This window comes from Mercenaria mercenaria, chromosome 5, assembly GCF_021730395.1.
Source record: "Mercenaria mercenaria strain notata chromosome 5, MADL_Memer_1, whole genome shotgun sequence".
Lineage (NCBI taxonomy): Eukaryota > Metazoa > Mollusca > Bivalvia > Venerida > Veneridae > Mercenaria > Mercenaria mercenaria.
Genome location: NC_069365.1, coordinates 31,290,738 through 31,315,701, shown reverse-complemented (window position 1 = coordinate 31,315,701; position 24,964 = coordinate 31,290,738). Strand labels below are relative to the sequence as shown.

Sequence of the window (24,964 nt, the reverse complement as noted above, 5' to 3'; positions counted from 1 at the left end):
ATAATTACAGCAGTAGTTTGATGAAGATTCATGAAGCGGTTCATGAGAAGAGGTCATTAAACGTGTTTATATTTTTAGCTAAATTGGTCCCTATCCCCATTTGTAACAAAATAGCAGGAGACCTTACGATATTGTTACACATCGAGTTTGATAAAAATCCATTACATTTTAGTGGTTAATGCGAAGAAAGGCATATCTATTTTTAGCTATAGTGGTCCCTAATAGGGCCCAAGTTCCTATATAAATAAATTTGGAAGAGGACCTTATAATGATGCTCCAGACCAAGTATGACAAAGATCCACCAAGCTGTTCATGAGACGCTGTACAAAGGCATTTCTAGTTTTAGCTCTAGCAGCCCCTAAAAGGGGTCAAATGTCCCAGCTGAACAAAGTTGGCTGCGGGCCTAATAAAGATGCTACAAATCAAGTTTGATTAGAATACATGAGAAAAAATCAATTAAGAAATTTGTTTATATATTATTTTTATTTATTTCTAAAATAGGCCAACTGATCCGCTATAACAAATAGCATATTCGCTATTCATGAATCTTTGGACAATGACGTCACACCTATAAAAAAGTGAAGGCCAAGCAAAACATACATTTGTAATTATTTCAATATTTCTGTTTCATAAGCAAAGTTTGACCATAGTCATATCACATAGATAAACTGTATGCAGCGTAACGTGATTCAGTCATTATATAGCATATATATAATAAAACAGATTTCAACTGAGTTCAATATTTGCATACCATACTAAGGAAAAATATTCATATATTATAAATCAGTTAAATAATTTATAACAAATATATCAAAGCAAACAAGTAGTTATTTTAATATGCAACCTGAATAAGTCACAAAAGCAAGAAACCTTTTCATATACAGACGACGATTGTAAGGAAAATCTTTTAAAAATAAAAGACTCTTATCACACCCTTATTCATGTGATACGCAGACCGTATTCAGCTCTTTCTTTGATTTGATATATGTTGGTATTGAACAGGTTTTTATCATATTTATTAAACTTACTGATCATTTTGAGATATATCAATATTCTTGCTAAATATACTGAGCCAAAGTTAGCTTTAAAACTGTGAACAGCGTCGTTTAGGATAAACGCTTTGTCTACATTTCACTCAGCGTAGCACAATCAACAGAGTGAAAGAAATTGACACACTCGTCCAATCAGGCAGAGTGTTGCATAAATCTTCCATTTTGATAAATTATCTATAATGCGTTATCAAGTAGTTTGATTTGCAAACTGAAGTCACGTGGCATAGGTAACGAAAACGAATTTAGACGGCGTCGCCGAAAAACAATTTAGAGACATCCGCATATGTGTTCATACGGCGGTGCACATGGAACATTCAATGCTACACTAGCGTGTAATTCCATGAAAAGCGGCGTATGGTCCCCCAGTTAAAATAATGGATTTGCCCTAAACGAGAAAACAATGAGCAGAACTAAACAAACTGGAATTTAGACTTGGGACTGAATATTCCTGTAGTTTTTTTTTTATTTTTGATTTAACGCCGCTTTTTAAACAGTATTTCAGTTATATAACGACGGACAGTTAACCTAACCAGTGTTCCTGGTTTCTGTACCAGTACAAACCTGTTCTCAACAAGTAACAGCCAACTTTCAAACATGAACAGAGGTGGAGGACGAATGAATTCAGACACAATGTCTTTTATCAAATAATCACGGAATATATACGCCTCGCCAGGGCTCGAACTCACGTCCCCGGGATCCTTTGATCTGCACTCTTCCTATTGAGCTAAGCGGACGGGCTTCTGTAGGGTTTGTTGGAAATCCAGGCTTTTATATAAGAGAAATGTCTGAAACATCATAGAATTTCATGAATCAAGGGCCAGAACTCTGTTGAAAGCACCTAACCGAACCGTGCCCTGGACATGCACAACTAATGATCACTTTTGTGTAGTTTGGTGAAATTCCTCCTTTTGGTATTGGAGCAGTTGCAAAATGCAAAATGAGGCTTAGCACTGATTACTCCTGTAAGGCATGTGGAAAATGTGTCCAATAACACAAGAAAAGTGGCCAAACCATCATACAATTTGAAGAATCACTTGTTGAGGTCCATAACTTTACCGAAAAAGATCAAACCAGAAAATGTCGTCTGGTCTTGAAAATGACCATTCTTGTGAAAGTTGGTGTAAATCTGTCCGGTGGTATTGGGGGTCTAGCGTGGACAAACTTTGTAATGGACAGACAGACAGACAGACAGACAGAACTAATTCAGTATGTCTCCACAGCTACATGTGTGAAACATATTAACAAAAGTGTTAAAAACCAAATATGATAAATCACAAAGCTGACGAATTAAATTACATCCCGAAATCAGTCTTTAAATCTGGTCAGTTCACGTTTCTGTCACACTGTTTCGTTAAGCCTTTCTTAATCAACTGATGTGACATAATTATTTCATTATGTTCCCTTTTCTGATTTCTTGCCGTATCCCTGAGCTACACCTTTCGCCAGTATTGGACCACCCTCGTGTAAAAGCAGAGGAGGCCATACCACATAGTCGATGTGAGTGCCACTGCTTGTGTATGGTTTGTAAAGGTCTGTATTAAAGCCTGAACCTTTCCTGAGCAACGGAGCAAACGCAACAGGTGGGTCTTGGATCTGTAAGGATTCATTTCAAATGTATATTATGACAAACAGTGGACAACATCTTCAAGAAAAATAAATAAAAGCACAAAGTTGATTTTTATACAATCCAATTTGTGTCTTTAGATGTCTTGTACTTAAAGTATATGTAAACATTTCAACAAGTAAGAAGATTTTTATCTAACAGGGTCGCAGGTTTTTAGCATGTTTAAGCTTCTGATGCATATCATAGATACATAATAAATCATCGATAGATGCAAAGAATGATCATGTTTACATGGGTTGCCTGAAACAACGGACCTGGCAACTCATTCAACTCCGTTTTATAGCTAAATGGTATTGAAAACAAATCAACGCCACATTACTACAGATCTGTTTATTAAGTTCCTATCTTGCACATTTTACTAAATATGTTCGATTTCCTCAATATTCTTTACAATACGCTCCGTATAACTGTTAAATACAAACCACCATAAACCAGCAGATTTCAAGACATTCTGATGTATAGGAGCCAACTTCTGTAGCTGTTCTTAGTGTTTTGTTACTTGACTGTTTTAGATGTGACACATACATCTGAAAATGGAAACATTTTAGACAAAAAGCAAGGCAGACGAAATGAAAAAAAAAAGAGAATTTCTTACTCAATATTATTATACGAAGGTATTGGTGGTAGTTTATTTAATGAAAGAACGCGCGACAATTTTTAAATAAAGGCCAATTTTTTGTTAAAAGAAATATTTTATAGCAAAAAATGTGTTTTTACACTTATTAATGCACGGTGGACGGTTATGCGTCGGGCGGGCGTAATAATTTTACAAGGGCGCAGCCCGAGTGAAATTATTTTGATGACGTATTACCACACGAGTGCATACAAAGTGTTAAAATACGGTTTTGGTATTAATTATTTCGATTCTAATATGCCCTTATCATAAAACAGTAGATAAAATATAGTAGCGCTCTTTCTTGGTCGAAACAAAAACATTGACGTCACCGCACATTAACGTAACGTCATTATAGCGTAAGAGTGTTTTAACAGAGAAAAGCATATTAGAATATTCGATAAATTATAAATATAAATGCAACAGACATGTAAGAGTAATGGATTTAATTTTTGGAATACTGATATAAACTGCACTTAATGATTCCGTTCTACAAGAATTATAAATTTTGTACTTTGATTACTCTCAATCATTCCCTTTTACCTTATATAGGTTTCCCACGGCAATAGGTGCTACTGCCCTCCTGCAATCTTTTAGGAGTTTATGCACATCGGCTGATACATCTCCATTTCCCTGTTGAATTTTAATAATATTTTTTATTGAAAGGTAAATATAAACTGATGCAGAGTAGAAATAAGTTTATTATTCTATACCTATCCGAATCAAAATAAATTACATGTGCCAAAGAAAATATGGTAACCATTTCGGCATCATATTTATATTTAGTGGCAGATACATCCTCGTTGAACAAAAGCTAAGAGTCGTAATATTAAACTGTATTATTAAATGTATGATCAGTTTCAAAATATAAAAATCAAAATCGTCGTACTGGCTGATCTGAAAATTTCAAGTTTCGTCCTAATTCCTCCACTTGTTCGCGTGCCTTTGTTATGCAGAAAGTCATGACATCCTGCAATTTAAAATACAGCAGTATATATTCATATAATTATGATGTACACAAGTCACATGTATACACATGGAGAGAAAGTTTATAATCAAAATAACGTAAAAGATCTAAAAAACATGCTTTCAGTGAAAACTTATACTAATTCATTTCCTTGACAGTGAAAATGTAATAATGATAGGTTGTAACAAAAATATGATTTGTGAGTTTAAGCTCATTAAGTTTTAAGTCAGATAATGTGAAACTTTTTACATTAGTTGGGAAATGCTACTTAGTATTAAGAATGCGCTGCATCTTACTAGTTTGCATCAGTGGTCGTCGGTGCGCCGATCATGTAGAGAATTGTTTGCAGGCAATTTAGCAAAAACAATTATATTATAACATTCGAATGTTCTAAATTAATAATGTTTCAGTAGTAAGACTTTTAACTTATTCCTTTAAAAATGATTTAACAGAAGTGATAAGACATGTAGTGTGGAAACGGAAAAACAGTTTGATTTAGTAAAAAAGTATTGAATGGCATGTCGGTCAATAGTCAAAGATATATACCAAAAGCCGATGAATTTCATTATATTAAATCAGAAATAATTCTTAAAGGTTTTCTCCTCAAACTTTGTGTTGAACTATATAGATTAGTCAATATCGCAAACAATTGTTCGGCGATCTATACAAGCAGTTTTAAAACAATAAACAATCATTGGATGACTTACTGATCAATAGTCAAAACTTATTACATGACCTCAGAAATAGAAGGTTGTTAATCACGTATTTTGAATATGGAAACATTAACACTAGATCTTTTACTCTCATTTTGTAAACTGAGCACTTAATGCATGTTCTATTTTTTCTGGAGGCATTGTTTTTAGAATTTGATTTCCCTCTCATGGTTGCCAAAACAAATTAGTTATTTTATCATATGTATAAATTTTGTAATTGTAGTTTGCTTAAGGATTGATATAGATACAAAACTGTTTTACATCTGTCAAAGATTTTACATTTAAATGCATATTAAGCTGAAATTTATTAGCAACACAACTTTGTAAATACGCGATTTTTATCCCCCCCCCACACACTTTTGTTACTCTTGCTTAAGCAACCAAGATAGCTTTAAGATATATGAATTCTGAACAGGCAGTTTTAAATCTTGCCTTTTAGTACATATGCCGAAATATCCGGATACCTCACTGATGGAAATGGAAATCTAGAAAATATATTGAGAATACAAGAAACACAGTTTTTAAGAGCTTTTATATCAAAGGGATGTTCACCCCCCCCCCCCCCCCCCCCCCCCCCCCCCGAAAAAAACAACCAATGATTTAATAAAACATACAAGTCTAACATGGATCTACACTTATGTAATTGGCCTTTTTGTTCCATAATTATACCCCTAGGAGAATATACAAAAGGTGAAAAATGTCATGAAATATTGTTGCTTAAATGTGACTGGCCGCCTTTAGTTTTCACAGCTTTATTTTTAAATTACCGAGAAAACATGTGTTTAATATAGGCTGGTAAAATAACACAAACTTCTATAAAGAGTAAAGTTGTAATAAATTCTTATTAAATGACTTGACGGTCAAGTTAACAGCTTTAACGCACTACTGGCGTAGTGAAAAGCTGAGGTTCGGTAGTTAACAGCAAATCGTGTAAAGAAAAGAAAGAAATGACCCTTCAAGAGGGTTCGAATCGGTAAATCGCTTTACATTACAAACATCACGTAACCTGCAGAATCTGCAGAAGAGCTTCTATAACATTTTCTTCTGCATTGAAGTATTCTTCGAGAATGTCAAACGCGTCTGTCCACTGATTATCATACAATTCAGCACATCTCTCAGCGAGTTTTGTAGGGCGATTTCTATCGCTTAAGTCGGTAATGTTTGGGTTGTTATCAGTCAGTCTGTCTCCCATAGCTTTGCTGAGCCTAGAAAGTAAATATCAGTGAACTTGTAACATTGCGAATAAGTCATGTAATTTTCTGAAACAAACGCGCGCAACTTACGTTGAGACTTAAATAGCACACACAGGATCAGAAGTAGTATAATAACGCTCTCTGAAAGGTTTTGCGAGGATGACTTCAGAGTAGGTGCGCAATGGTCACTTCGAATCTATTTTAAGTATGACATCAAAGATTCTTTTTTAGAATGATCTCATGTTCCTATATATATATATTTACTATCGACTATCTCGTCAGGCCTGGGTCATCACAAAATGAAGAGATTGATTTTATTGTCTATTCAAAATTAGGAGACCAATAATTACATGCACAATATTGTCTAGAAATATAACCCTGTGGCACTATTTTGGATAAGAGATGGACACAAGTCTTTGTTCTATACTTGATTAAAATGCACTTTATACATGACAAAAGTTAGAAAGATGTATTTTTGCTATTTATATGTTCTGACCAACAAGAACGGACGCCACTCCGTCTGGAAATACAATACCTAGCAGACCTATTTTGAACAATCGATGAATTAATGTTTTTGATATGTCTTCTGAATTCTTTGGGGTTTAATGGTGGCTGCGTCGATTTTACGAAGAAACTGTTTGATGGATAGCAACTGTTGAAGGTGAATTTGAATTCCAATGATTCCAGCAGTTTGATTTGTAAAACGTCTCATGTCCAACAGAATTTTACCATCTGTTTTGCATGTACACGTTTCGTTGCATATCGTATTGTTTCAAAAACAAGTACTTGTTGGTTTGTGCATTTGGATAGAACAAGAACTTTTTTTTCATCTTTTTATTCACAATAAAGAAGGTAGCGTTTCAACTTTTGTTGAACAAAGCCTGATGAAATAGTCCATAGTAAAAGGACAATGAGCTCATTCTAAAACTGACTTAATAACATCATACTTAAGATAGATTCAAAATTGCAGCCGCACACCTACTCCAACTTTATCCCCGCGCATGTGCGGTTATGATCGTCATACCACTTCTAGACTATTTTTGTAAACTTGTAATTAATAGAATCATTTCTGACAAACGCCTTCTATATATCTAGAACTACATAAATTTACTTGAAGGTAGACTACAAAACCTTGGGAATAAACAAGTCAGAAACTTCACCAGACTTTGAGGCTCTTGTAAAATGAATATTGAAAGATATTCCGATTATATGATTTTGAAATAATAAGAAATGCAATAACTATACTGAATAACTGGAAGCACACATTTAATTTTAAAACTGGTGAACTAACTTTCAGTTAACAAGTTTACAGAATCCCTATAATTAAAGCGTTTCAGTACATAGGCTTTGGTTTTTAAAAAAAATTCTTGTAAAGATAACTTAAATAGCTACTAATAAAATTATAGAAGTAGATAAGAGCTGTGTCAACATTGTATGAAAAGTTCTTGCTGAAATAATATCATAAAGTATAAAAAGGATCATATCTTAAAAGATACAATCAGATTAAAACTTTCTGACACAATGTGCATGCTCCCTAATGTCGATTAAAGTGGAGTGTAATGAGTAATGTAGAAAATGTTCAGAACAGATTATACAGTTGTACATCGTAATACTGTAAAGTCCAAAACAGGGTTATTACTCGAGAAAAAAATCGGACACAGAAGTCCCTATACGTATGTTAACGTCATTTTGATAACAGAATGACATTGTGTACATAGCTTCATTTGCACTTGCAGCTATAGGAAATGTTTAGTACACGAGATGGTATGAAGGACATACTATCGGGCGGACGAATGGTACAAACATAACGGTATATGAATCCCGGTTCTCCATCACAACATAAAAATTATATCCGCAAAATAATGTCACTGTTTTAATAACGACTTCATTTTTAACGCTTTAACGCTTATCAGCCTATTATAAGCTTTTAAACGAAATATATCTTTTTTATTTCCAGTTAAAATCAAATGAAAGAAAATGTTTAAGTTGAGAGAATGTCTCTCGGTCCAGGTGAAATATCCGACCTGATAAACAAGGTTAATTAAGATTAAGGTAATACTTTGACAGCCTGTGTTGTCCTTTTTTTTACAAATGACACCATTTCATGCTAACATTTTACTCACAAGATATGTAGATATTTCACTTATGCAATTTTCGTCAATAAAATGTCTCAGAGAAGAACAGTGTACTATTTCATTCTTTTGGAAAAAATTAGCGATTACACCAGAATTTTAGACCTCTGTAGTCAAGGAAGTACAAGTATAAATTTACGTTGATGTAGTTACGCAAAATTTAAGTATCTTAAAATAATACGTTCTAAGTAATTCCAAATTATTATTATTAAAGGTAAAATTTAATTCAATTACCGGTGTACAATTTCTGATAAACAAAGTTTACCTCGTTTTCGTTTCGTCTAGTTCAGTTTCTGTATCGTGCAATTTTGCCAAAGTCTTTTGCAATTGATCTTTAAGATCGGCTAATTTCTTCTCTTTTTCCCTTGCATCTTTGTTTTGTTCAGTTTCCCTGTTTTCAATTTTTTTCCTATGTAACATTTTATCCAGATCGTTCACTTTCATATCACGGCGTTTAACCTCTCCCTGTAGATGCTGAATTTCCTGTCGCAGCTGATCTGTCTGCTTACGCAACTGGTCATCTGTTTCCTTCACTTTCTTTTCTAGGAGTTTGTTTATGTCAGTCACTCGTGTTAATTCGACGTCTTTACTACTTAACGTTTCTTGTAGATGTCTGATCTTACACTCTCGGCTTTGCAACTCAGTTTCAAAGTACTTCAGTTTTGTCTTCATTGAAGTGTCAAATTCTTCTATTTTAGCTTGCTTATCTTTTAGTTGTTTCATGATATGCTCCTTATGGTCTGTCAGTTCAGATATCTGGTTATCTTTTTCCTTATTTTGTTTCTGTAGTAAGGAGGTAACAGCATTTAATTTAGCCTCTTTTTCACGTAATTGATTCAAAGCTTCTTGCAACTCATAATTCTTTTCAGACAACTGATTAGCTTCCTTTGTAAGAAGTTCAGTTCTATCGGTTTTTGTCGTCTCTATTTTATTTAGTTGCTCCTTCAGATCATGTATTTGCAGATCACGTTCGTTAATATCTGTCTGAAGACCCTGATTGGTTTCCTTTAATGAGAGTATAATTCCTCCTAATTCAGTATCTGTTTCTTGCAGTTTTTTCGAAGTGCGATTCAGCTGATCATTCTGCTCATGTAACTTGTCATCTTTTTCTTTCATTTTGTTTCTTAGAAGTTTGTTTATGTCAGTCACTCGTGTTAATTCGACGTCTTTACTACTTAACGATTCTTGTAGATGTCTGATCTTACACTCTCGGCTTTCCACCTCAGTTTCAAAATACTTCAGTTTTGTCTTCATTGAAGAGTCAAATTCTTCTATTTGAGCTTGCTTATCTTTCAGTTGTTTCATGACATGTTCCTTATAGTCTGTCAGTTCAGATATCTGATTGTCTTTTTCTTTATTTTGTTTCTGTAGTAAGGAGGTAACAGCATTTAATTTCGCCTCATTTTCACGTAATTGATTCAAAGCTTCTTGCAACTCATAATTCTTTTCAGACAACTGATTCGCTTCCTCTGTAAGAAGTTCAGTTCTATCGTTTTTTGTCGTCTTTATTTTATTTAGTTGCTCCTTCAGATCATGTATTTGCATATCACGTTCGTTAATATCTGTCTGAAGACCCTGATTGTTTTCCTTAAATGAGAGTATAATTCTTCCAAATTCAGTATCTGCTTCTTGCAGGTTTTTCGAAGTGCGATTCAGCTGATCATTCTGCTCATGTAAATTGTCATCTTTTTCCTTCACTTTGTTTCTTAGAAGTTTGTTTATGTCAGTCACTCGTGTTAATTCGACGTCTTTACTACTTAACGATTCTTGTAGATGTCTGATCTTACACTCTCGGCTTTGCAACTCAGTTTCAAAATACTTCAGTTTTGTCTTCATTGAAGTGTCAAATTCTTCTATTTTAGCTTGCTTATCTTTTAGTTGTTTCATGATATGCTCCTTATGGTCTGTCAGTTCAGATATCTGGTTATCTTTTTCCTTATTTTGTTTCTGTAGTAAGGAGGTAACAGCATTTAATTTAGCCTCTTTTTCACGTAATTGATTCAAAGCTTCTTGCAACTCATAATTCTTTTCAGACAACTGATTAGCTTCCTTTGTAAGAAGTTCAGTTCTATCGGTTTTTGTCGTCTTTATTTTATTTAGTTGCTCCTTCAGATCATGTATTTGTAGATCACGTTCGTTAATATCTGTCTGAAGACCCTGATTGGTTTCCTTTAATGAGAGTATAATTCCTCCTAATTCAGTATCTGTTTCTTGCAGTTTTTTCGAAGTGCGATTCAGCTGATCATTCTGCTCATGTAACTGGTCATCTTTTTCCTTCACTTTGTTTCTTAGAAGTTTGTTTATGTCAGTCACTCGTGTTAATTCGACGTCTTTACTACTTAACATTTGCTCTAGATATTTATTTTTTCCATCACAACGCGTCATTTCAGATTCAAAATACTTAAGTTTATTCTTCAATGCCGTGTCGAATTCTTCTATTTTAGCTTCTTTGTCATACAACTGTTTCATTAAATGTTCTATTTTGTCTGTCAGTTTAGATATCTGACTGTCTTTTTCCTTATTTTGCGTCTGTAGTGAAGAGGTCACAGCATTTAATTTCGCCTCATTCTCACGCGACTGATTTAAAGATTCTTGCAACTGATAATACTTTTCAGAGAATTGATTCACTTCCTTCGTAAGAAGATCGGCACTATCGCATTTATCAGTCTTTAACTGGTGTAGCTGCTTATTCAATTCATGAATTTGCAGATCACGTTCTTCAATATCTGTCTGAAGATCCTGATTATTTTTCTTTAGTGATAAAATAATTCCACCGAATTCAGTGTCTGTTTCTTGCAATTTTTCCGAAGTGCGATTCAGTTGATCTGTCTTTTCATGTAACTGGTTATCTTTTCCCTCCACTACCCTTTCTAGAAATGCATTTCGTTCAACAGTTTGTCTCATGTCAACCTTGTTTCTGTCTAACATTTTCTTTAAACGTGTAATATTCTGCTCCCGTTGCTCCACCTCTGACTCAAGATACTTAACTTTCTTCTTCAGTGAAGCGTCAATTTCACTGACCTCAGCCTTTTTGTGATCAAATTGTTTCAAAGTTTGTTGCAGCTGATCCCTCAAGTCAAATATCTGATTATCTTTTTCCTTATTTTGTTCCTGTAGTACACTGATACTTTCGTTGAATTCTGTTTCTTTTTCTTTTACCTGATTGAAAACTTGCTGAAGCTGATTCCTCTGTTCAGACAACTGCCTCTCTTTTTCCTTCAGTTTTTTTTCAAGCCGTTCATATCCACCACTAATTTCTGTTTTCGTAATGTCTAATTTTCCCTCAATTTTTTTTACCAACAGATCGCAACGCTTAATATCTGGTTCAAAGCCCTGATAGTTTGTCTTCTTTTGTGAAGTAGTAGCTCCATCTAAACTAGTATCTGTTTCTTGCAGTCCTTTTAACGTGTATTTAAAATGATAGCGCTCTTTGTCGTTTTCCTCTAATGTGGTTTCTACAAGCTCACTTCTATGACTCAATTTCGTCATTTCATTCATTTTCTTCTGTAGCATTTCTTCTAGTATTTTGTAATTCTGTTCATGACGTTCCACTTCTGCCTCAAGACACTTCATTTTCTTCAATACAATATCCATTCGTTTTATTTCAGCTTCTTTGTCATCCACCTTTTGCAATGTCTGTATCAGCTGATCCCCAACTTTAGATATCTGATCATCCTTCTCCTGATTTTGTTTCTTTAGTGAAGTGATAATGTCATTTAGTTTAGTCTCGTTTTCATGTAATTTTTTCAAAACTTGTTGTAGTTTCTTCTTTTCATCAACTTCTTTTAGTCGTAGTTCATTGCCTTCATTTCTTTCAGACGTCATATTGTGTAGCTTAAGCTTAAGGTCTTTAACTTTCGCATCACTCCAATCACTTATTTCTGTCCGCAACCTGTCTAACGTTTCTTCAAGCTCTTTTATCTTAAGATTACGTCGCTCAATATCTGTTTCTAGACTCTTTGTTTTTCTCTCTAACGAAGTAACAATTGTTCCATATTGAGTCTCTCTTTCTTGAAACCTTTTTATCTGAACATTTTGTTTACGCAACTGTTCATCTTTTTCTTTAACTGTGTTTCCTAACCGTTTATTACTATCTCTCATTTCATTCATCTTTATCGCGTTACTGTTTAACGTTTCTTCTAGGTTTCTGAATGTTTTAACCCGTTGGTCTGCTTCTTTTTCCAGGTGGTGTATTTGTTTCTTTTGTGAAGTGATAATTCCATTCAATACGATCTCGGTTTCCTGCATCTGTTTTAAAGTGTTTTGCAACTGATCATTCAATTCACATAACTGCAAGTCATGATCTTTTAAGGATAATTCATTGGTTTTGCATATTTTGATGTTTGTGCTTTCCGACAACATTTCATTTAGATGTTCATTTTTCAGATCACGATCCTTTATTTCTTTCTCTATGTGACAATTTCTCGTTGTTAATGATACGACAACTTTTTTTATTTCTTTCTCTGTATCATACAATTGGTTGAGAACCTGTTGCTGCCGACACATCCGGTCGGAAAACTGCTTATCTTTTTCCTTAAGATTTCTAATCAAATATGCACGTTCTTGACTTCTTTCAGTCTTCATACTTTCTATTTCTTCATTCAGATCTTTGACTCTCAGTTCGCTGTTTTCAGAAGCCCTCTCAAGACACTGATTTTTCTTCTGCAGAATATTTATAGTTCCAACCAATCTACGCTCTGTTTCGTGCTGTGTTTCCAACATGTGATTCAGATGATGTTTCGTTTGAAGTAACTGATCTTTTTCCTTCACTACTTTTACTAGAATTTTATTTTTCTCCCTAATTGGAATCATTTCTTTCTCGTTGGACTTTATTTTTTCTTCTAGCTGAAGTACTTTCAGATCCCTGTCCGCTATGTTTTTCTCCAGAGACTGCATTTCATGTTTTAGTGAAGATATGATTTGATTTAATTCAAATTCTTTCTGATCCTTTTCTTTCAACACTCGTTGTAGGAAATCCTTCTGTTGATCTCTTTCGGTCAATGCGTCGGTAAGAAGTTTATCTTTATCATTTATTTCAGTTTGTTGACACTCCAAATGCTTTTCAAGATGTTTTTTTTCCAAGTTATATCGCTCCATCTCTGCCTCATGATTGCGATTTTTGGAATTAAGTGTGGCTATTTCATTTAATGTAGAATCTTTATTTTGTAGTTTTTTCAAAGTTCGCTTTGCCAGAACTCTCTGATTAGACAATTGTTCATTTTTCTCCTGCAACAATATGTCAAGACAATTAAATTTTGTGTCAAGATGATGATGCATAATATTTTGTGAAATCTTAAGTTTGTGAGATGCAGCTTCTTCACTTTGATGTAGCTTACCGCTGAACTTAGATAAAGTTTTATCTTTTAGTTTCACGTTATTCGCAAGACCGTCATCTGTGTGACTTATTCTAATATCTTTGCTCTTGGGCATTTCTTGAAGACTCATTACTTTCAGGTTACAACGCCAAACATTTTTCTCGAAATCCTGTGGTGAACTTATAATTTCGTTCAATTCACTCTGTTGATCAAACAATATTTCCAAGTTATGTTTCAGGTCATCTCGCAGTTCATTTAGTTGATCATCTTTGTTATCCATTTTTTCCTTCAAATCTCGTTTTTTTGTATTGCTAATTTTCAATTTTTTAATTGCTGGAATTCTCTCAATATCTTTCACTTTCTCTTCTTGGTGATCAATCTCCCTGTGAACAGCTGATACTGAATATTTTAACTCAGCCATTTTTGTCATCGTCATCAGCTCTCTTAAGCGTTACATTTGTCATGAAGAAATTTACTTTTGAGCTGCAAGTGATAACAGAAGGTGTAATGTAAGTAAGTTAACATGATAAAATAACAAAATTTTAATACACATAACATTATGATTATTCAAGAAATGCTTTATTTGCCACTATGACGCCTTAATACTATTGAAAATAGTACGTTTGGAAAATAAATAATTTCATATATGATTCTGAAAAAGCCCATTTTAGCTCATGACGAGTGATAATGCTATTTTTGTGAATGATAGTAATCATTTGAAAACATTGCTGTTTACATGCGGCAATGTATTTTCAATATCTAAATACTAGAAAAAAAATCGTTAAGTATGATACAAGTTCTTTAAAGTCTACTTTATCTTAGCCAGTTTATTACTTTTACTGCTCTTACTGCCCTCGATAAAAAAAAATAAATAAAAAATAAACATGAAACCGTAATGGATGCCATAGCTTACGAACTACATAAGCAACTTAATAAATAAAGACGAAGAAATCTGCGAATCTTGGTAACTTGATAACCCCAATTGTTCGGCAGGTTGTGAAAAGTCACCTTTGATTCGAGCAGGAATTCAAGATCTGATACATTACTCATTCTGGAATGCAGAATCCATAACAAATGAATGGAAAAAAGTACCTTTACACTCCAAGGAAATATCCCTCATTTGATGTCGAACGGAAGCGTCATGAGGAATATTCTCTAAGTTTCAATTCCGAGAATACTAATTAGGCACTGTAACTGAAAATACAAGTAAACGCTTCTTCTATAACAATAATATATATATTAGTTATTGTTTCATAAGACCTTTAACTTCTAAGTTAAAAACAAATAAACAGATGTCCATATAGATGTATAATTACACAGGTAGGAAAGCACTTCTGTCAAGATTGCACATGAGCTTATACAGTTAGTACCTTAAAGGGAGGTAATCAAAAACGATGAAAAATAATATTTCCTGCTGTGTTAATTATTAGTCAAATGTTTAGCAAATGTACGAGAAAACAATTGTTGAATGTAGGATTTAATAAGAAATAGACATATTTAATGTTCAGAACGAAAAATGAATGTGCCAGCCACATTTTTAACAAAGACATTATGACCCTTTATCACACTCTATAACGTGATCACGCGACACTTTTCCGAGATTTCATTTCGTTTTGCAATAAGTATTTTCAATTTTGTGACGTCTATACACAATGAGAATCAATGAAAGCCAGATTCCTACCAGGTTTCGAGGATAGAAAGAGGCATCTAAAGGAATGTTTTCTGAATTAAAAAGACCACCAAATAATCACACAGATGGCTATTCCACGGCCAGATTTTCATTGTTTTGAATATAAAACCGAGGATTTTTTTCTCATTTCTGAGGCAACAAGCTTGGCATTATCCTCAGTAAAATGCCAAACATTCTATCTCTTTGTCTGCCAAATATCCGTCGAAATCTCCATTACTTCCGAAAATACGAGGTGTTCAAGTCGGATGGGTAGACCACAAATCCACATGATTCGCAGTGAAGGTTCTTACTGACACCAAGTTCTGATTATACGATGTTCTGTCTGACACCAACATTTGATCATACGTTTTCTAGTCTTTATTTGGCTCGGTTTGCAGTATTTTATCGAACTTATGCATTTTTCGTGTATAACGGGTCGTTAAATTCAGTTTTCTAAATAACGGTTTAGGTTATAATGTAACAATTCACCGTAATTCAGTCGTAGTTGAAAGAAGAACCCATTAAAAACCCCTTCATTTTCTGTCACTTCTGCGTGTGAAATGGGGGCTTATTTCATTCGTAGAATATATTTCCAGTAAAATAAGTCAGGTTTCATGTTAAATTTTGCGTGTTTATATAGCGAATGATTCACAGAGAAAACGACAATAGGCACTTTGAATAACAACGCGATGCGAGAAAGTATCAGTGTCTTCTGTATGTCAATATGGTGGCGTTTCATCAAAAATCGGTCTACATCCCCCTTTCTTTTCATAGTTTGACAACTTATTATTTGTAGTTTACGATGATATATGGGTTTCTATGGGTTGCAGTTCTAGAAAGTATAGTAAATGGATCTCAACTGTGGCGAATTTACACTAGAACCCTGTAGGAAATGTTTCACTGGTATAAAACCTTGACATTTCAAGAGAAAATTTGGCATTGTACAATGTAGTTTCATAAGACACTTACGGAAGGATACAGGTCAAGGTATCTTAAAAGAACCATGCACCATCTGTATCAAATATGAATGTCGAGTTTTATAGATTGAACAATTCTTATTTCAAATGTATGATCATGTATCATTCACTTGACTTTATTCTGCAAGTACTTTTGATTATTTTTATAATCAGATCTACTTAATTGATGTAATCATATTTTTCATGTTTTGTAGGTCATTATTATAATTTTTCTGTTAATATATACTAGTATATGCTGTCTGTACAATATATTGTATGTTTGTTTATTCTATATTGTAAATGTTGATAGATCTCCTTGCTTGAGGTAATAAAAAAATTTCTACTTTCGATTTGAAAGGTTAAAATATGCTACTTTTGATTTCATATGAGATAATTCTCTTAACTTTGCAAACTATAGTTCAGGATTAGGTTAACTTGCTGAAAGTTTTATCTATTTATAAAACTTTATGAACCGTGCATCAGTAAATTTACACGTATCAAAGGGCATAGCTGTAATGTTTTTTATAATAATTTTATCGTGAGATATATGTACATGTACAGCAATAATATTAAATTGTACTTACGACAAATTGTCCTTCCAAGAAAATCCCTTTTCTTTTTAATTGTTGCAATCACTAGTGTAACTATGTAAACATTATTTAACGTTACTGTTAGTGATTTTCAATTTACTTCCTTTTCCGAATATCAGTTCATTCAGCGTGTGATAACATGTAGTATGATAGTAAATTTACAAATGTTAAACGGTGTATACAGGTCACGCCATAAGACACGGTGAAAACCGCTGAAATCAATGCTTTTGATCTTTTTTTAAATTTGTTAATCTATGATTTAAAAGAATTGTAATCAAGATGACGCATATTGCTACTTTCACACTTCATGTGGAAATGAGGAAGGCTTGGATTTTTAAGAAATAGATGGTGGGAAAATAAAAAAAAAACATATTTCTAAACTGATATAATACTCATAGACACCTGTAATGTTCAGTACTTTGTGGATAAGGATGTGGTACTATGAAGTTATAAGAAAACAGAGGTCTTTGCGAAAGTAAATCCAGTACAAAATATTAAGCTTTTGTATAAGAAAAACACAGGTTTTGTACAATATCAGTGTAACAAATAATGTTGTACTTCTAAGTATTTCTAACATACCTAGTTTGCTTAAACAGGTAAACATTTAACGTCCAGTCATCTCAACTCGGGATCGACGCCTTCTTTCTCATTGATAAAACTGTAAACAAAAAAGCCAGAGTTGGATTATAACATGACATTCTACAAAATGAATACCTTAGTACAGGTATCTTAGATACTACACTGTTCTGATGGGTTAAATACATAACGTCGATCTGTAGAAAATGATCTTAAAAAAGTGGCAAACTTTAGTTTATTTACAGTCATGGTTTTTATTTTTTCCGCGACTTCTCGGCGATTCACTGCAAAAAGTATTACTACGCTGGACGAACGACTTAACTTTAATCATACAACGGGAGACAACATAGGTGTCAGATTTTATAAAAAAAAGTTTTGCGTTTTCAGTTTTATGAATAAGATTTCGCATTCATTCGGCCTCTCAACCAAATTTCATACCATATTTTAAAGATATTTAAGAACATACATTTTCAAAAGTTTGTTGAATTCGTTTCGATATTTAAGTGCATTGTATCTCATGAATACCAAGTTGAAAATTAATTATTGCAAGCAACTCGACTTCTGTAACAATAATCGTTTAATGTATTAAACACTCCTCTAGCTGTCGCCTTCCTTGACCACCATATGTTTTTCATATGCACTACCAAATACTTTGTAATTTTTAGCTTACTGTATGCAAAATGATAATAAAGATAATGAACTTATTTCACTTTTTATGCCCCCGAAGGTGGGCATTTAAAAAATCGCACTGTCCGTGCGCCCGTCTTAATTCTTGTTCGGACTGTAACTCTGTGATCCATATAGGGATTTAAAAATAACTTGGCATCAAAAGTCAACATAATGAGACGACGTGTCATGCGCAAGACCCAAACCCCTAGCTCCAAGGTTTAGGTCACACTTAGAAGTCAAAGGTCAATATAGCCTGTTTCGTGTCCGTTTCATAACTCTGACATTGATAAAGAGATTTTAAAATAACTTGGCATATTTATTCCCCGCAATGAGACGACGTGTCATGCGCAGGACAAGATCCTTAGCTTTAAGGTTAAGGTCACACTTAGAGGTTAAAGGTTAACAGGGTTTGTTTCTTGTCCGGTCCATAACTCTGCTATTGATGAAGGGATTTTAAAATTACATGGCATAAATGTTCCCTATATTGAGATAATGTGTCAGGCGCAAGATCCAGACTCCTAGCTTGAATGTAAATGTCACACTTTGAAGTCAAAGGTTAACATAGTCTGTTTCTTGTCCTGTCCGTAATTCTGCCATTGATGAAGGGATTTTTAAATTACATGGCATAAATATTTCCTATATAGAGATGATGTGTCATGCGCAAGGTCCATACCCTAGATCTAAGGCCAAGGTCACACTTAGAAATCAAAGGTGTTTCTTGCCTGGTCAATAACTCTGCCATTTATCAAGGGATTCGAAAACAATTTGACACAAATGTTAACAATATTGAGAGGGAGAGTCATACTTATGACCCGGGTCTCTTGGGTCAAGGTCAAGGTCAAGGTCACGAAATGATGTGTGTTTTTGCGCAGACAACTGTAGCAATCTTGGGCATGCTTCGGCATTGGGGCATTTGTCACCAATAGTGACAGCTCTTGTTTTCTTTAAATTAGAATCTGTAGGATATTGTTAAATGTTTCGACAAGATAGAATTTCGAACACACACACAAAATAAAACAGTTGTTGACTGAGTGTTCACAATGAGTCGTATGTAGTTCAACAATAACGTTCTTATTTGAGTTTTTCATCTTCATTTTACGTATGCGTCCCCTTAATTTCACATGGTCATACAAATCAAAATTAAACAACGAACGGGTAATGTTTGGCATGTACAGTGGTACGTTTGGGAAATGAATTTATTCCTTATAGTAATATTAGATTATATCTTGCGCACGACATTTTACCTCGATCGTATCTCGGGCGACATTCGGTTGGGCGGCGTCTGGTGGGGTGACGTTCGGCGGTGCGCCATAACGACATTTGTCGTTGTATCGTTGCGATAAAACGAAATAACGAAATGGCACAAATCAGCCTCCATAGATGGCAGTGGCATTCAAAATATTTAGTTGTCTTGTTGCGTTCTACGTCACTACAATACAATTTTGGTCATATGGCGACTTTCCAACTTTTGATGCTAGGTGTCCCATCAGGCATTACTTCAGGCACGAGATAAGATGTCGCGCGCACGAGATGAGATGTCGAGCACCCGAGATATTTTACAGTAATACAGACATATGTAAAGTTATTTATGAAGAACAATCACTTACAAAATTATACCATTCTTACTCACATGTTTTAGTCCCAACTTTTACTTAGCGATAATATGAACAGCTATATAACTCATGTATGATCACAAAAATGCATGTGGAGATATGAACAGCAATATAAGTCCACTGGCACAGACCAGAATAAAAACAAAAACAACAATGTACATGTTATACCCTACCCTAGGCAGTTGCCTCTAACAATGGTCATAAATGGGTAAATTTTCACACATTTAACACCTAAAATACTCAGTACGGTAAACTGGCACTATCAAAACTTAATCTGCATATTGAACATGTGATAATTTATCTTTCAATCTGCACCGGACACATTGCCGTTATATTTCTTACCGCAGAGACACGTACTCCACATAGTTTATATATTTGAAAAAGCAATGTAAGGTGATCTCCCAAATTCATTCAGCTGATAATCGAAAAGAAAACTTTTTAAAAGCTTCTTCTCATGACCGTTTTGATGGATCTTCGTGAATATTTTTCTGTAGCATTATTATAAGGTTCTCTAAAGAAAATGTGACTTTCGATGGCATTTTTGTTTATACTCTGATATTAGTATAAAAGAAGTCTTTAGGGTTAAACATGAATATTGAAATGGGTTGTCGCTAGGATTTAGGATCTAGGGATTCCTATTACAGTATAATGGGGTCAAAAATCAAATGAGTGCATTTACAAATAAACTATGCCACTGTGCACTCGTTTTATTATTTTCATCTAATCTCCTAAATTGGTATCAACGCTTTTAAGTATTTTATTAATAAAATTGATGAAATATATCGAGAAGAACTATTTCTATGATAGCTGACATGCGTATAGTCTGTCGATTTGTCTGAAATAATGGCAACCGATTTAAATGTGTGTTAATGCTTACCATATATCCTTTTCTTTATACATGGATCAACTGCAGTATATTTTGAGAAAGAAGACTACGACCGAAAATGAATAATGCATAAATATAAGATTTTTTACATAAATTGCTAAAATCTCTTTACTTCTAAAACTGTATGTATGCAACTAAGTATTTTAGCTAAGTAAGGAGAGAGAAGATCTAATTAGCGCGGGTTCGTGAGTTGATCCCCCGGCGAGGCATATGTTCTCCATTACTATTTGGTAATAGACATTGTGTCAGGAGTAATTTCGTCATACACCTCTGAATCATAAGGAGAAGTAGAAGAAGGCTATAACTGGTAGAGAAGCCATATATTTATGGCCCGTTGTCACAGTACTTACGTAAGAGATTGTGAAGACTAGCCACTCGACTGATAATAAAAATATCGCAAAAATTCAGTCTTTTTGTATTATTCCGTTTCATTTATATAGCATTGACACATGCCAGTCTATATTGCAGATTTTCTTACAGGACTGATTATTACATTATCGGCTAGTCTGGAGATTGTTTTTACGGGGGTATTTGTTTTGTCAACCATTTTCCTTATAGTTTCAGACAAAAAAGAAAAATCAAAGTTACAAAAAAATAAATGCCACACACAAAAAGAACTGGCATGCGCTGCAATTGGTATTCGCAGTTGAACTTTTCTGACTTCCGTTGCTACATTTTTTCCAGTTAGCCAAAATGTCAAAAACGAATCAAACCGGACATACTTTAACCTTCACGTACAAGGAGACGACAATGGAAGGTACCGAAATGGATCCGGCTGCTGATATGTTAATCGCAGGGAATCTATTTTAAGCAGAATTTATTATAAACCCAGTAAATTAAATTAACTTGGTGGTATAATCAAATTGTTTTAAAAACGTCACTGATTTAAGTGTTTCAGCATATAAACTGTTAGGAAATATTCATTAAGAATCTCAAACCTTAAATCTAATGTCAAATGTAATCCGTAGATATAAACAGAAAATTTGTCTTAAAAATATCAGTTGTACTTACAACATAATCGCCCTCCTTGTCTGTCATCGCCGTTGTTTAAACTGGCCCCAAAACATAACTGCGTAAATAATAGCTCTCGAAATCAATTCTTCACATTGGCAGGTCCATATTTTGCTTTTGAAGGGGCGCGTTTGGACTAATTTTACATGTCGACCATAAATTGCTGATCTTAACTGCTGAGCAATAACATTTGGCACAATTTCATATTTTCTAACTTGACTTGAATAAAAAGCCTTTAATTTGACCACTGCCAGAAACAGTAAGCAAAAGTTAATGACGCTGCCTTAATGTTAATAAGGTTAATTGATAGTTAACACCTCAATGATGTTCACAGATTGTTAGGCCGACATCTCGATCCCCGATAGAGCCGTTTGAGATCTTATTTAAGTTTGTAGAAGTAACAAGTAAGGTTAAAAGCCCGCCATAACATAATCGAAATACTGTTGAATAAACGAGCTTCACTGTACACATCTGTACTGTTGGTTTCTTATGGTACATGTAAAACATGTACTTTTAAGAGAATTCTATCTCTAGCATTTGAGCATTCGGGCGCAAGGCATATTATCTAGATTTCTCAAAGTATAAGTCGAGCGCTCGAGATAACATACCGAGCGCTCGAAATAATATGTCGACACATGAGATGATATGTCGTGCGCCCATAGTAATAAATCTATAGCTCGTGATTAAATGACATGTGCTTGAGATAACATGAAGTGCTCTCGAAATAACAGGCGGAGCATTCGAAATAAGTAAATCTTTAAAATATGAATGTTTGTCTAACCACCGTTCATTGTATTGTGACAGCCTGCTCTTTGTCTTTTCCGACAAAAGTTAAACGTTCTCAATGTACTTGTGCAGGCATGGTTCTAGTGGAAATGGAAGAATGCCGAAGATATGTAACAATCAGTTCCTCTACCATGACACTTACATTATCTCGGTGAATGGGTATGATATTTACGTAAGATTCATATATATGATGCGTAAACTTCACAATAGAAATATTTGAAAGTAATGAACAGCTGTCCGCAACCTTCACAACGTTGCGACGCTTACGAAGATGTTAAGCTTCCACCGAAACCTGGCCGCGATCTGGCAACCTTCACAACTTGGCTAAGCATACGAAGATGTGAAGCTTCCACCGAAACCTGGCCGCGATCTGGCAAACTTCAAAACTTGGCTAAGCATACGAAGATGTGAAGCTTCCACCGAAACCTGACCTTCACAACGTTGCGGAGCTTTACGAAGATGTGAAGCTTCCACCGAAACTTGGCCGCGATCTGGCAACCTTCACAGTTTGGCTAAGCATACGAAGATGTGAAGCTTCCACCGAAACCTGGCCGCGATGTGGCAACCTTCACAACGCTGCGAAGCTTTACGAAGATGTGAAGCTTCCACCGAAACCTGGCCGCGATCTGGCAACCTTCACAATTTGGCTAAGCATGCGAAGATGTGAAGCTTCCACCGAAACCTGGCCGCGATCTGTCAACCTTCACAACTTGGCTAAGCATACGAAGATGTGAAGCTTCCACCGAAACCTGGCCGCGATCTGGCAACTTTCACAACGACGCGAAGCTTATTCAGATGTGAAGCTTCCACCGAAACCTGGCCACGATCTGGCAACCTTCACAACTTGGCTAAGCATTCGAAGATGTGAAGTTTCCACCGAAACCTGGCCGCGGTCTGTCAACCTTCACAATTTGGCTAAGATACGAAGATGTGAAGCTTCCACCGAAACCTGGCCGCGATCTGGCAACCTTCACAACGTTGCTAAGCATACGAAGATTTGAAGCTTCCACCAAAACCTGGCCGCGATCTGGCAACTTTCACAACGACGCGAAGCTTATTCAGATGTGAAGCTTCCACCGAAACCTGGCCACGATCTGGCAACCTTCACAACTTGGCTAAGCATTCGAAGATGTGAAGTTTCCACCGAAACCTGGCCGCGGTCTGTCAACCTTCACAATTTGGCTAAGCATACGAAGATGTGAAGCTTCCACCGAAACCTGGCCGCGATCTGGCAACCTTCACAACGTTGCTAAGCATACGAAGATTTGAAGCTTCCACCGAAACCTGGCCGCGATCTGGCAACCTTCACAATTTGGCTTAGCATACGAAGATGTGAAGCTTCCACCGGAACCTGGTCGCGATCTGGCAACCTTCACAACGTTGCGAAGCTTACGAAGATGTGAAGCTTCCACCTTCACAAAACATTCTTTTTATATAATCACAGAAAGTAGATGAAAGGGAACGTAAGCTACAGACATATAAATTATGTTTTTAAATAGTGATCGCGAAACTGTTGTTCTTTTAATATATTATTTTGGTAATATTTACAAATCAGTGTGATTCGATATATTGAACCCTTCGCTATAATTATACTATCCTTAGTAGTGATATCTAATAGTGGTTCTTATCTAAAGAAGGCAGAGCAAATCATGATGAATTTCCTAATTGGCAGACTATGAAGTGAACCCTATAACGTCAAAATCAAACTGTAGCCAAAAATATATCCTGAAAGTCCTGAATTCTAAGCTAAATGCTTGTTCGTGAAGCGGGGGTTGGGGCGGGGGACGCTGTGTATCCCTCTTCATTGATCCGCCCGTGTTTGTCATTTGATATAATATCAGATATCGCATTGATCGATTTTTAAATCACGCACCGTTGGTATTGAAGTCATCAACGGTTTGTTTACAAATGTATGAGAGCGCAGAAAGGAAACATTGATAATGTGGCAGTTGACCTCAATACAATCGACACTGTAAGTAAACCCAATATTTACTTTACAATGGATCTATGACGGATTATCTTCGAACACCCCTGGACTTACTGGACTCAACAACCACAGTATCAAAGCTTATTAATAGTTTGATTTTATCCCTTTATGTTATACATGTATTCCGATAACAATAACTGCACATTAATTTTATGATTAAATATTTTGCCATTTTTTGGTAATTATTGTAAATGCATTTAAAAGTAGGATTACTTTCAGTGGTGCGCCCATTTTCTTTATTTTTTATGCCCCCCTTCGAAGAAGGAGGGGTATATTGTTTTGCAGATGTCGGTCGGTAGGTCGGTCGGTCGGAATGTAGACCAATCCGTTTCCGGATGATAACTCAAAAACGCTTGGGCCTAGGATCATGAAAGTTGATAGGGAGGTTGGTCATCACCAGTAGATGACACCTATTGATCTTGAGGTCATTAGGTCAAAGGTCAAGGTCACATTGGCCAGGAACATTTAAAATGGTTTCTGATCTTCTTGTCTAAAACCACAGAGCCTTGGGTTTTGATATTTAGTATGAAGCATCATCTAGTGGTCTTCTACCAAGATGATTCAAATTATTGCCCTGGGGTCTAATATGGCCCCGCCCCGGGGGTCACATGG

At 35.1% G+C, this 24,964-nt stretch overlaps 1 protein-coding gene across 1 annotated transcript; it reads right to left on the bottom strand.

Annotated features, from left to right (window-relative positions):
- Positions 1-464: 464 nt before the first annotated feature.
- Positions 465-16,951, bottom strand: LOC123558285 (putative leucine-rich repeat-containing protein DDB_G0290503). The gene is made up of 8 exons (XM_053543087.1): positions 16,819-16,951; positions 14,702-14,803; positions 8,560-14,092; positions 5,976-6,174; positions 4,179-4,259; positions 3,833-3,922; positions 3,099-3,203; positions 465-2,645 (listed from the first exon to the last, which is right to left on the bottom strand). The coding sequence occupies exons 3-8, from the start codon at positions 14,043-14,045 to the stop codon at positions 2,445-2,447; spliced, it is 6,162 nt and encodes a 2,053-aa protein (XP_053399062.1). The 5' UTR covers positions 14,046-14,092; positions 14,702-14,803; positions 16,819-16,951; the 3' UTR covers positions 465-2,444.
- Between the last annotated feature and the right edge of the window lie 8,013 nt (positions 16,952-24,964).